This window comes from Epinephelus moara, chromosome 20 (assembly GCF_006386435.1).
Source record: "Epinephelus moara isolate mb chromosome 20, YSFRI_EMoa_1.0, whole genome shotgun sequence".
NCBI classification, from domain to species: domain Eukaryota; kingdom Metazoa; phylum Chordata; class Actinopteri; order Perciformes; family Serranidae; genus Epinephelus; species Epinephelus moara.
In genome coordinates this window covers 12,906,564-12,920,809 of record NC_065525.1, presented here as the reverse complement: position 1 = coordinate 12,920,809, position 14,246 = coordinate 12,906,564, and the positions used below count along the sequence as shown (strand labels likewise).

General features: G+C 41.6%; 1 protein-coding gene across 1 annotated transcript in view; it reads left to right on the top strand.

Moving 5' to 3' along the window:
* Positions 1-548: 548 nt before the first annotated feature.
* zcchc14 (zinc finger, CCHC domain containing 14) overlaps positions 549-14,246 on the top strand; it is a 48,820-nt gene continuing 35,122 nt past the window's right edge. The window contains exons 1-2 of the mRNA XM_050074003.1: positions 549-1,918; positions 4,989-5,216. Of these exons, the coding sequence (XP_049929960.1) occupies positions 1,424-1,918; positions 4,989-5,216 (723 nt within the window). The 5' untranslated portion in view covers positions 549-1,423. The remainder of the gene's footprint in view (positions 1,919-4,988; positions 5,217-14,246) is intronic.

Genomic DNA, 14,246 nt, shown 5'->3' with positions numbered 1-14,246 from the left:
CCTTATATTACCGTTTGACACTCATCACTGTGGCTTTATGGTTGCCTTTTCTTATTTATGGCACTCTAAAATCTGGTAATAATACTTGTCTTTAATTTTTTTTAAATCTTTATATATTTGTATTTGTAATAGTAATGAAGGTTATGGAACTTCCTAATAACTTTCCAGTTTCCCTCTAAACTCAAACAGTAATAATAATAGCTACTTAAGTAATAACTAAATTAGTCGTAGGGTACATAGACCATAACTTTCTAAGTAGTGAGACTACCATACTAAATAGATTATATAGCATCGCTTTAACGACGTGTATCTGGCACTTTAAAGCTCCAGTAATAAAGCTGAGATATGTATGAGCGCATGAGAAAAAGATGTGAAATAGCAGGGCAGCGGATATCCCTCTGAGCCAATCACGAGAGAGGCCTCGCATGCGGACGGGACTCGCAGCCAATCAGTGGAGGCCTTTCCGTGCAGTGGGCGGGTCTTGCTGCCAGAGTTGGGTTAATGTTATACACAGCTGTTTTTTTCTTGATTTCAAGACTCATGGCAGAATGCAGGGAGCGGAGAACAACATGTTGCACTAAATTCATTCATGGACTCCGAGTGAAAGCTCCGGTAGAGTTTGTGAGTTGTTTTCTCCACAGCGGAGTTTTATCAGATAATGTCTCGGATGTGTTGTAATGTTATTTCCAGTGGCAGCAGCAGCTTGAGGCCACACTAGTTTGTTTTTAAACTTTAACCCTAGCACAGTCTTGCTAGCGGTTGGGACTTTGTCGCTGGGCTTCCTCGCGCAAGTTTCTGGAAAAGCATGAGGACGGAGGAGCAACTCTACAGGAAGGGATTGTTGTGCCGCTGCGGGACAGGGGAGCGGGTCTTCTCCGATCAAAAAGTCATGATTGAGTGTCTCCTTGAATGGGGTGGTGTGTTTTGATCCTCGCTGCCATCCTGCAAGAAGTGTTTCTGTGCCGTCAGAGGGGGGCAGCGGTCCGACCGGCGGGGAAGGACTCGGCGGAGGGACCCCCGGCTGCCGTGCTGAACACAACCCAGACCACCTTGGCTTTATGTGAGGCGACTTGGTGAGGTTATGGTTGGGAAAGGCCTGCTGCTCCGCCGCCGCTGCTCCACCAACAAAGGAAATAACTGTTACTTCTTTTATTCCACTGCTGTGGCCGCACTGTGTGGAAACAGGCACTGAGAGTGGGGAGTAACACAGCGTCTGTCACTAACTTTAGTGGAAGTTGACAAATTTTGACTTTCTGGCCACTCGACATTAGCACTGCCCACGCGCGCCTGCGCAATTACGCACGCACACATACACACGCGCTGCCTTTGTTGTGAAGTTTACTCTCTGTTGAAAGTTTGACATTTTAATCCCAGTTATTGTCTCAACATTCAGCTCAAGTCCAGTGTGAGTGGATGTGTGAGGATGGTGGAGAGCCGGGGCTGTGTCCAGAGGGAGGGGGTGTACCGCTGGTTCTCCTCCCTCACCTCAGCCCAGAGAGCCGAGTTCCTGTGCGGCCTTCTGGACCTCTGTGTCCCCATCGAGCTCCGCTTCCTCGGCTCCTGCCTGGAGGACTTGGCCCGCAAGGACTACCACTCCCTCCGGGATGCTGAGATCAAAGCCAACAACCCCGCCGACCTGTCGGGCCTCACGAACATCACGGACGAGGTGGTGCGCAGCAAGCTGCTGGTGTCCCTCGCCCTGCTCGGCTCGGACAACAGGGAGGCGGCGGGGGTCTTGTACCGGACCCTGACTCACATAGACACGGTGATCAATAACTATGGGCTGGCGCTGAACGACGGGAGGACCGAGGAGCAGTTTCTTTTGTTATTTACCATGGCCTCTCACCACCCGGCCTTCAGCTTCCACCAGAAGCAGGTGCTGAGGCAGCAGCTCAGCCAGATCCAGGACATCCTGCAGGTGAGAGGGATGCTCAAAGCCGGGAGCCAATAGAAAGTCCACAAGGTTACCAGGAGTGAGGAGCAGGGGCCCAGCTGTCAGACAGAATACAATATCACTGCAAAACAACTGAACCCCTACTCAGACATATTTTTGATAAATAATCCTCAGTAATGTGGATATAATGACCAAGTGGGTGAAATCAAGTAATAGAACAGATAGTCTGGTGAGTTCAGAAAATTGCATCACTTTCCTGTAAAGCAGCCTGTAAAACCAGAAAAAGAAAACACATATGATATTACAGTATCCAAAATCTATACATCGATATCAATATAATATCAATATATTGCCCAGCCCAACTTTGATGCTTCTACACAAATACAGACTATAACATTGAATCACTTGCCAATTTCTGTGTAGGTGGATAGGTCCGGAACATGTTCTAGTACATACTGTACTGCACTGTACTGTACTGTACCAGGAGTTTATGTCTTGAGAGGAAATGCCACTTTCTCAACATTTAGATGAGCTGACAGAACTTGTCTTTCACAAACACAATTTAACGTCTAAATTCCCTCAGTCAGATGCCAACATATCTGTTGAATTATAAGTACAAGGGCACAGACTGTATCAGGGGACAAAGGTTAATCATGGTGAAAGAGACTTTTCATGTGTGTACTCGTGTTGCATGGTCCTGTCTTATGGTTGTGAATGGCATTTAAAAAAAACAAAACACGCTAACTAGTGAAAGTTGTATCAATGGCTGACTGAGAGCATGCGGTTACCCACTGTTCAAACAAAGAGTGACATGAAAGAGCTCATAAAGCAGGTGAGATGACAGGGCGGTGAACATGCCGCAGGATGTTACCCTGCTATGAATCCTCATCTCTCTGACAAGGTGCCTGCTTCAGGAAAGGAGAGTCCCGTAAATTCAGAGCACTGGGCGTTGTTAACCAGCGCCTGGTGCTCTGAGTTATCACCACGTCCGCCCATCCATCAGGCCCCTGGGCACAGGTGAGGCTCTCACCCGCTCGGAGAAAAGGAAAAGTCACTGCAGCAGGTGAAACACAGACTAATTTCAGGCTTTTCTGAAAGCTGGCAGAGGAAATATGTCACAGATTAGTACAGCACGGTGACATGTTATCTATACACCAAATTACAAGTGAGGCCGAGTCAATGACAGGCTGCCTGTGAGCACAGCAGACCTCAGTCATGTGTTAGTCAGTGGTGAACAAAGTAAATGACATGCTTGTAGGTGAGAGCTGACAGCCAGCAGGAGTTTGTAATGTTGACCACAGCTGAGGTCAGATTCAAAAGGTAGTCTTTTTAGTTGACTAAGCTAAAAGAAGAATTTGCATTTTTGACATGCATCCGTAACAAAGTATAATTTTAAGGCTCACAGCTGCAGTTTTTAATTATATTAAGCTCTGTTGGATTTATCATAAATGCTTAGATACAACCGAAATAACCGGGTTCTGTCCACTAAAGTTTGGGTCCCCTGGTCCTCTTTAACAGCTCAGAAAAGCATACTTATCATTACTGATTTCTTATGAAGTTCTCTAATTTTATGGGAATTACTTAGAAACAGGAATTTAACTGATGGCATGCATCAGACTTCCCCTACAAAAACTTCTGATACAGATTGTTTCTGTTTGGATTCTCAGCTGTAAAACATTGTTATTACAATGGATCTTTAGAAGCTTTATCTGTGATTGGTGTTGACAGTAATTTTTAGACAGTACTACCCCTCCCAAATAAGACTACTTGGAATTCTGTTCATAAGGAATTGACAAGATGTTAGACCTCTCAGGTGGCTTATTGATCCCAAACATAAGTAGAATCACCATGCAGGATAAATTGCTATAATTTATGTAATTAATGTGGGAAAAAAACGAGTACCTATGCTTCATGCTCTTTTCTGTATTTTTTCACCTTAATCCAATGTCAGGATTCCCACAGTCACAGAAAACCAGGAAGAGTCATGGAATTTCACAGTCAAATTTCTCAGGCCTGGAAAAGTCATGGAAATTTGAGATAGGAAAGATATCCTTCCACGTCACGTAACATGATAACAGATTTCTTTTCTGTAGCTATCGACATCTGTAGCTACCATCTATCTTCATGTATATCTGCTAACTGAAATTAGGTTTGAATAGTGAAGCATCTGTTCTGTTTAAAAAACACCAGGCAAGTTTGGCAAGAAAAAAAAAAAATATTATTGGTCCTTGAAAAGTTTTGAATTTACGTCTATAAAATGTGTGGGAACCCTGATGCAACATTGGAAGCGTTAATATCGCAGCAAACAACTATTTGCTTTGAAAAGTTATAGAGAAGTTATGATGTCCTGAGCAGAGAATGAGTTCATGCTACCTCTGTGTGTGTTGTAATCTGAGCTTCTCTGTGGTTTGTTCTGGTAAGTCGGTTTGACAGCGTGTGCATGTTAGTGCATGTGTTTATCCCACTAGCTAGCTAATTGCCGCTGCTTTGCACTGTGCTCATACAGCATTTACCTCTGATATCAGGATAACGTCATTGCGGAAGTGTAGTGCCCAACGTCCGGTTCCCCCTGCGTAACACCGTTAGCTCTGTCAGCACTGTTGCTGTTGTTTAGTGCTGTTTATGGAGTTGGTACCGTTAGCTGCTCAGCCATCTACGCTCCACACGCTCTGAATTTTTCATTGATATGGAGGCCTATTTCCACCAGTGTGATTAAAAAAAGATCCTCTAAGTCATTATAGTTCAAAACTTTTTCAAAATAATGACTTAGTATCTTCGAATAATGAGAAACAATAGCTTACTGACTTATTATTTTGAGATACTAAGCAATTATTTCAGGAAAGTTGACCAGTAGTAAGACTTACAGGATCGTTTTTTTTTTAACACACTGGCAGAAATGGGCTTCCATACATGGAGCCCCTTTGAAGGAAAAAAAGGTTGACTTCACAATTATTATTATTTTTACCTGTAGAGAGAGTGAGTGACAGAGTCTCTAAGCGATGAAGAAGTAAAGCAGCTGCTAACAAGAGATGTCACATCTTACTCTTGCCGGGTTTCTGATTCAGCATCTTACACAACATGCTGGTTGTTCCAGGTGAGCAGGGGAGGAGGAGGAGGAGGAGAGGCTCAAGCAGCAGGCCCCGGTGGGGATCGAGCTGCCGCGTGTTACACTCAGCCACATCACCACTATCACCATCAGACCGTGCCCCTGCCACTGGCCTCGTTATCCCCTGCTGCCTGCTCGGTGCTCGATGCCAGCGCTGCCCAACTGCCTCTGTCTTCCTGCCAACCCTGCCACACTCACTGCACCTGCTGGCACAAGGTAAGGGAGCAACACAGGCAGAGTTTATTCGGATGTGTCAGTGTTCATGTACATTTTTAAATTCATCAATACATAAACAAATAGCATTTTATTGATGGGTTATCTGTGGTTGTGGTAGTTTTATCCTTTGTTATTCATGTGTTGTTGTGGCTAAAAGGCAGTTTATCTCTTCAGCTGACTTTGGTTCCAGTAGGGAGTGCATGCAATAGGGTAGCATAATATGCTACCCATACAGCATATTATGCTGTATGAAAGCTTTCATTGGAGTGAATGTGGTTCCATGTATTCACTGATTGTTTAATATATACTTGAGACATTACTATAGACTGAAAGCTTTCTGCAAGTTTGGAATTTGTAGCATGTGTTGTACTTGAAATTCTTTTCATGTATGATAGCAACTATAGCTGTTTTATATCGGGACTGAATCTGCATTTACAGTTTTACATTTTAAAACGAATAATAAGTTCATGCAAAAATACATTGTAACAAAAAATGTATGAAGAAAACATTCATGAAATACTTTTCAGGTGAAGGCTAACTTCAGTATTGTTCAACCTGAATGCATTTTTCCCGATGTTTTTGTGTCTAAGTGACTAATGAAGAAGACAGTTTTTGAAATTCGCCCATTACTGAGTGAGATGAAATGGGCCGCAATGTAATCACTGCGGGCGATAGATCACCATCAATTTATGCCCACTAAAAGTGCTTGTTTTTGCCACTGACAGACTCAGATTACCCTACAGAACCCTACAGAGATAGGCCATTTTGTTAAAGACTAAAATATTTTTTATTAGAAACAGCCCAGAAATCGCTATCACCAAACTCACCACACCACATTTAAATAAACAGTAATTTTATTAACGTAAAGCACACTTCATTCAAAGTCGACCAGAGCAAAATAAAACTCACAAAAAGCTGTCTTGGTTCTTCTTTCCACCGTTTTAACAATCACAACTGTGGTTTGATTGAAATCAACCACACAGTGAAATGTGATGTGAAAATTTTGCAGGATCTATATGCGCTTAATTTACTCTTTATTCAAAAGGAGTCTGGTGGGTTTGGCGATGGGATTTCAAGGCTGTTTATAGTTAAACAAAAGGATCTTACTCTTAAACAAAATTGTCTATATCTTCAGGGATCCTTTTTGTAATGTTTCCAGACACTTAAAATAACAATCTGAGCCTGCCAGTGGCAAAAACAAACATTTTTAGTAGACAAGTATTGGTGCTCAATTGCCCACAGGGATTACATTGTAGCCTCCTTCACTGCTGATGGCTGCAGCAGTGTCCCTAAATACTGGACCAGCTTCAGAAAGTGTTGTTCCCATTAATCACTTAGACACAAAATATGGGAAAACAGGGTCCACAAAAATACCTAAGTTACCCTTTAAGAACCCTACAAATTCAAACACTACTACTGTTGTTAGAAAGCCATGTTTCTGGGAGCGGGCTCTTGTGTTATCTGCATCTCTCGCTCCCCTGGAGGTCATGTGCCAAGAAACATAGTGCGTGCCAGCTGAAGGTGAGAGGAAGACTTCTAGCAAGCATCAGCACAGGTTTTCAAAATATTTAAGATCAGCTTTGCAACCCTGCAGAGTGCACAGGTGGGAGGAGAGGAGGCACAAACAGGTGGGAGGTTCATTCAAATGAGGCAGCGCAAAGCAAGTTGTTGGTATTTTGGTAGAAACTGAGTCCTTAGACGTTGGAGTAGAGCAGACGTGTGTTTCTAGTGCAGTGTCACTTTGCTGCCAGTCTGGAGATTTAATCAACAACAGCAAACTAAATACTTGCAGCAAATGTGCAGCAATGACAGAGTAATGCTTTAAATATTGTTTAATGTTTAATGTGATAAAACCAGGAAACGTCGGTAGATCAGTCTGCATTTATCTATTAATGAATATGAGTGATTCTTCCAGTATCTGATGTCCACAGCTGCTTCTTACTGTATCAAAAGCTTCTTCCTCAGTTACTAAAATCCCTGCAGCCATTTGAAGGCAGCGGGACACACATGTTGAAAAATCTGCAGCCTGCACATGACACCAGGCTGCCACAGAATAACCACACACGTCTCTACACACATCAGGCTGGTCAGTTATAGCTCGGTGCTCTGTTGTTGGAAAATGTAGCTGAGACACAGCCAGACTGTTCACCTCAGTCTGTCCCTGCTTCGTTTGTTTTGGTTTGCTATGTCATACATATAACACAAACTGTAACCCCATAAGCTGTATTTGTGTGAAAGGTGTTAAAGAACATGTTGGAGTACAAACACAACAGTGACATCTTTTCTCAGTTTCCGTTCCTTAGAAATGTATAATTCCCACTAGTTGGAGTAAATTCCTTGATTTCACTTGACTTATCTTAAGCAAGTGGAGCTGGATGTGGAGTTTGAACCATCAACCTTCTCTCTGGTGATGAGCCAAATCCCCGTCATGTGATAAATATGTTGAAATGTGAGGAAATGTACTCCTCTTGTAAAACAAATATAATTCTGTAGCAACAAGATCAGTGGTCAACCATAAAAATGTCCAAATATTGATGATAAAAGAGGCCAGGGAGAAGAAGATTGTAGTTGTTTACAACTAAATGTGGTCCGTCCCTCCGCCTGGATGTTTTGTAATGAAAGGTGGGGATCATAAGGGGAAGGGAGAGGGGGATTTCCCAGTGATGCAGGGAACTGAATGGCTCATTAAGCCTCTGTTACGGTAACATCTGGGATCAGATTTCAGAGAGCTGATGAGGCATAATTTAGGCACGAATCAAGACTTTGAGAAATAAGGAAAACAAAGAAACTGATAATCAGTGTGAGCAATATTAAGAGAGATGGGAAAAGAAAGTTAAAAAAGCACTGGGTGTTTTGCTCCCGTCTTTGACACAGTCGTAGACCCACACACGGGAGCAGGCAGGCATACTGTTTAAACATGTGTGAGCAGTGAGGGGAAAGTACCCAGCTCAGAGAGGAGCGTTTGTATTTAGTGTTTTGTTGCCCTTGGCTCCTGCTTAGTGCAGGTCAGCACATTTCTCTATGCTGAAATCAACCCTCTGTGGTGTGTGTGTGTGTCTGTGAGCGTGTGCGTGTGTGTGTGTGTCTCCAGTGAATCCCCAGGAAGTTATAAATGCTCTCACTCTCTCCCTCTCTGTGGCTCTCTTTCCTTCTCTGCTCTGAAGGGAATGACAGGGTTTCATTGTAAACCACAGCAGTCACGTACATTATCTGTTGTACAGTAGAGCAGCTTTACGCCGGGCCTGCTGTCACCTACTGTGGATATATAAAGGTGACACAACAGCTTTTACTCAAGGCTCTAACAGTGTGTGTTGCTACTGTAGCAGGGCTTACATTAAGCAAAATGAAGACAGGCAATAATGCCAAGTGAATCTGTGTTTGGGGATAGATTTTCCTTTAAAGGCCCAGACATGCCAAACCAAATTCAAACAAGTAGTGGCAACGAAGCCAATTGTTGTGTTGCCTCAAGTCGCCTGTGTCTCAGCCAAAAAGTTGAACACACCGCAAAGACTGCAACTGATGTCCTACTAACTAGGGATGTCCCGATCCAGCTTTTTCACTTCCGATCCGATACCGATATTACAGCCTTGAGTTTTGGCCGATACAGATACCGATCCGATCCAAGCGCGTATTATACATATTCACTTATTTTGTTGTCAGTCATGTTAGAAAAGGTTTGATCAAGCGATATTACTCTAACAAGAACAACTACTTAATCGGGTTAGTTAAAATGATCCACAACAGTTGGTATGAAAAACTGACCTGTTTATTGTTAACAGCGTTAAATAAACAAACTTTAAACTTGAACATTAACATTAAATAAAAAATATAGCTGGTTTGCTTTGGCTGCTTTTTGGATTTTCTGCTAAATAGAAAATAAATCAACACAAGAAATCTTTAAAATGTCTAACATTGAAATTAAAATAGCAGCAAGACTCCACACACTTGTGCTTTGCTCCCCTAATAAATAAAAAATAGATTAACACCACAAGACATTGTTGACATTTAACAAACAATGCAGCCTTTCCTTTTCAGTTATTTTTGTAGTGTCAGTGCCAGCCTGGTGCTGCTGATTCCTGGGACCAACAGAGGGGACAAAAAACCACACACAATATTGTACAACTGTTTAAACAAGCAATAGTCCAGTGTAAACCAAATAAAAATATCATTCTCAAAAAACCAGAGCAGAAAACAAATAGTCAGTTAACTAAATTGACTGCTACTCTTCCTACCCTTCCCTCCATGTGTGTCTGCATGCTGGCCTGGTGGATTGATAGTAAGTGCTGGAGCAGATCGCTGGAATGGACTGCTTGAATCGCGGAGTGCTGGGCTGGCCGGAAAACCTGGATCGGACTCTATGAAAAACTGGATCGGAGTTCTGGGATCGGCATTTTTCTATGCAGTCCGATCCGATGACGATGCATGTTTTTTGCTAATATTGGCGGCCGATACCGATCCAAATATCGGATCGGGACATCCCTACTACTAACCCCTACGTTTTGCACCTGTGTAAAAGGAAATAACTCTCCATAGCTGTTTGTATTCATCGTTCAAAAAGAGAAACTCAAAGACACACAGGACAGGTTAAAGAAGCTAGTTAGCCAGTTAGCATGTTAACAATGCAACGCTATGTTGAAAGAACAAAGGATATTTATTGTGCGCTCCCAAACAATAACGCAAATTGCAAATTGCGTTATTGCGTTCTTGTGCCTGAAAACGCAACGTTTTGAAAATGGGTTCCAGAGTGCAATTTTTTAGTAATGGCACCATCTCCATTGTCATGTAAACTTGCAATATGCAGTTCCTCTGAAAACGGAGACTTTTCGGATATTCGCACTGCGGTTCCAGTCACTAGGCATGCGCAAGAAAGTCGACTATCACAACAACAATGGCGGACTCCCAAGCTCTGTTTGTGCTGCTCACCCTGTTGAATTATCAACACTTCTCCAGCAAAGTGCAGATTTACTGTAGCAACTCCACCTCGTTGTCCATTCAGACAAACGTTTGTGCAGTTGCCATTTTGTTTGTTTATACATCACCACTATGTAGAAGGAAGCGCATGTGCACAGGCGTGTGTTGTTTAATTGCGAAGTCACACCGCCAACTACTGGCCTGGCATGTATACTGCAGCATTGTTGGTCATTTTTGTGGATCCGTGTGCACAGCAATTGTTATCAAAATGTTGTCGTCTGAACGCGGAAACTTTTCAAAATGAAAGTGAGAAACGATTCCGTTTTCAGAGGATCATTTTCGTGTAAACATCTGCCAAAAACCAGCCAAATAGCGCCAACTATGAGGGACAATCCGCAAAATAGGATGACAGACGCTCACCAATGTCCCCACATTGACTGACAGCCGACTGTCGGCTTGGTGTGTCAGGATTCTAAGATATTTGTCCTTAACTTTTATTGGTATGACTCTTTAAAGCTGCTCTAACCAATATTTTTATATTAGCAATGGATCAAATGATTACATAAAATGTGCAAGGAGTTACTCCTAGTGGCGACCCACAGAACTGTTATCTGTCTGCAGTTCTGCTAAGCTCTCCAGAGTGTTTTAGCGTCTCATTGTGTGTTGCTTTGGTTTACACAACTTTTTATTGGTTTGCTTTCACAGCTCTCCTCAGCATCAGCAGATGTAGTAGGCAACATTTTAAGATGGAAAAAGCTTTGATAAACCCACTGCACGTCACCTGCCCAGTAGCAAATGACACACAGACAAAGTCAATGACTAGCTGGTGAAAACAGTGAAGTATTTAGTAGCTAAAGAGCCAAATATTTGACTACTGGGCTTTGTCCTGTGTTCAGAAATACAGCTATGAATAAATGCTAATGTTCCTCTGTGTCTGTGTAAAACAGTAACTGTTTGCTAGCTTGTTCTGCTTCCATCTTTTAGCACAAGTAGCAAAACCACATTGTCAATTAAAAACCCAACACCCTAACCTCAGGAAAATTAGCTGGTGCTACTAGCATCAGCTAATAGGGATCCTATTTGAATAAATAAATTAAAGTCCTTCATGCAAAGGTTTGCTTTAAAAGTAAAATCTGTCACTGATATAAAAGCAAGACTAATCCTGAAACCACTAAATGCACTGAATTGAGCAAGGGTGCATTTTATTGCTAATTATTTATTTATTTTTTATTCTCTTATTCTCTGTATTTTAGCATCTAAGCAGTATTTTCATGTTGAAGCTTGCGATGGAGCTACTTTTTAATAACTTTATGTGCTATTGGGTTATTGCATAATGTTAATCTACAAAGCAATACAGCTGCAACATAAATGTAGTGAAATAAAAAGTGCAGTATTTTTCTGTTAACTACTTTAAAGTAGTATGACACATAAATACTCATTGTGGTCGAAGTACCTCAAAATTAGTACATTTTAGTAAATGTACTTAGTTACTTTGCACCACTGTGCAGAAAACAGATGGGCCACTGCAGTCAGTTCTTCCTCTTGGATTTTAAGTCAACTTGCATGAGCTTATTTTAACACGAAGCAGCTGGATGCCGAGTCACTCCAGAGGAAAAATAGTTGAATTAAATTTTCTCCAGCAGGATCCAGCAACAGTGCAGTGGTATAAACAACACATACAGTACATCTGTTGGGCCTGTCCAAACCTGCATAATCACTCTATTATATGTGTGCTTTATATACCTATTAAAGCAGTGCCAGTGTCAGAATTAACAGCAGAGTAAAGCTGACTGTTGCAGAGCAGGAGGAGGAGTTGCTGTCAGCACACAGCCTGTGTTTTATAGGTTTCAGTTTTTTTATTGTATGACTGCAGCGTTGAGGGAGATTTGCATGCTGTCCACTTATCTGGAACCTTTCTTAATTTCATTCCCACACTTCTTGTTTTCCTGTTTCTTCCTTGTAATCCTTACCGCTGATTCATGTTGTTCTCATGAGTGCTGTTTTTACTAAGTGGACTTACAGTATGACACAGTCAGACCCTCCCTCCCCACGCTAACACTCTGCAGACAGAGCTGAGAGTTGGCAGGTCGGGCAGGCAACATGCGGATGTGGCAGTAGCACACTTAATCGTTTTCAGATCTACTGGTCCATGCTGTGCGTGTGTGTACGATTGCAGGCCACAGCACATGTTGGGTTTTCCCTCTGAAAAATGAGAGAGCCGCACATTTATAACTCGAATGCAGTCGTTTTATTTGCAATGTCATGAATCAGCTTTTGGAGGGGTTTTTCTGTTGAACTGTATGACAAGTAGTAACCGCTACTTAGAAAGGGGTAAAAGCAAACACACATCATCTTCCAACTGGTTTTTAATGTAGCACTGATTGTATCACAGTAAGTAATACAATGCAGATTTTAGCAGCTACTTAAATTCAGTCTGTGGACAAAAAAAGTTTATTAGTTTTAGTGATTTTTTAGTACTTTTTATCCTTCATAGTTTTAGTCTACTTTAGTCAGTGACAGCTAAAAAATGTTTACTCCAGTTTTAGTCGACAAAGTCACAACATTTTAGTCAACTTATAGTCATTACTACAAGTCAAAATGTTTTTCTCCTCAAACAAATTCAATTAGGACAAGATTTTGGTATTTGAATTGTTCTGGTTTCCGTTTGTAGTCAGTTTGTAGTCCAAGTAGTGTTGACCAAGTTTGAATGGCAGGTAAAAAGTCAGTGTGGAGAGGTGGAATGCACTGGCTGAAATGCAATCTCAGAACCCATGGCTATCATCTGATAACGGTTTAGCTTAATATTAGCTTTTTAAGAATGTATCTGCATTCACGTGCAGATATCTGTTAACAGAGATTAAGCTAAATGAGTGGTGCACGGAAGAGGAAGTCTTGGTGAGGATATCTGCTGGCTACACCACATCAGCCCAAATTTTTGTCCTTGCTTCCAGAGGCTTTTTTGTTGTCAGACAATAGCCGATGGGTTCCGAGATTGCTTCTCTCCTAATTTGTAGCCACGGGGCGTCTCTTTGCCTCCTGTTACTACAGTGCATTGTGTTTTCCTTTCTAACAAATAATAAATAGTTTGCCTCAAGATCTGTTCTTTTTTTGTGACCAAACCTTTTTTCCGTTAAACCATCATGTTGTTGTCAGAAGTCTTTGTCAGTTTGGGACATCATTAGCTGTAAAGTTGGGATTCTGGAAATCTGCACACATTCCTTTACCAATTCAACCACTGACATTTCTTATGTTTGGACACACAGACTAGACGCTCAAATGGGGGAAAATATTATGCATTTTAAAGGTCCAATCGTGCAACACTAGCATTTTAGTCCCATCTAATCTCATCAGTGAAAACAAAATATACATTTTGTCATAATTTTGTCATAACAGATTTATCTTTAGCACTTCAACATTTTATCTTGGTCATGGAAAAAGGTCATTGTCAAACATTTTACATCATAGATTTTGTTAATAAAGTTAACACTGAAGTTTAGTAACCAAAATGTTCACTGGACGGTTTAGTCCACATTTGATACATTATATAGAGCATACCTTGCACTGCATTGTAAGATACAGTAAATGATAATATATACCCTTGTTCATGTAAAATCTCACTTAAAGATGGAGTCATTGATTCAGGAGGAAGATTGTTGACAGTGTGCTGTGGAGTTCAGCAATAGCTTTTCCCCCTGTCCTGTGCACGACCACAAACGCCCCCTGCTGCTGACTGGCTGGAATAGTCCTGTGCGGCTTGGTCTGAGCCGCTTTGTTTGTTTCGCACTTACAGAACCAGGGCTGTGAATAAACACCAGCTTTTTCTTTTCAGCTCACACACAGCTGGCGGACCGTGAGGAGATATTTGCTGAATTAGACAAAATTATATTAGATTAGAATCACTGACTGCACCTTTAAGTGATGAACTGATACTGTACACATGTGGCTCACATTAAGTCTGGTTATTTTTAATTTCCTGTTGTGTTCACAACTCATACATTTGCATTAGTGTGACTAATAGTTTACAGTACTGGCTTTGAGTTGAGTAATATTTCATAATTTTATGGACTCTAGTGGCTCATAAACTATGTTGTTTGTCTTTAAGACTGACAGCCTGTGGTA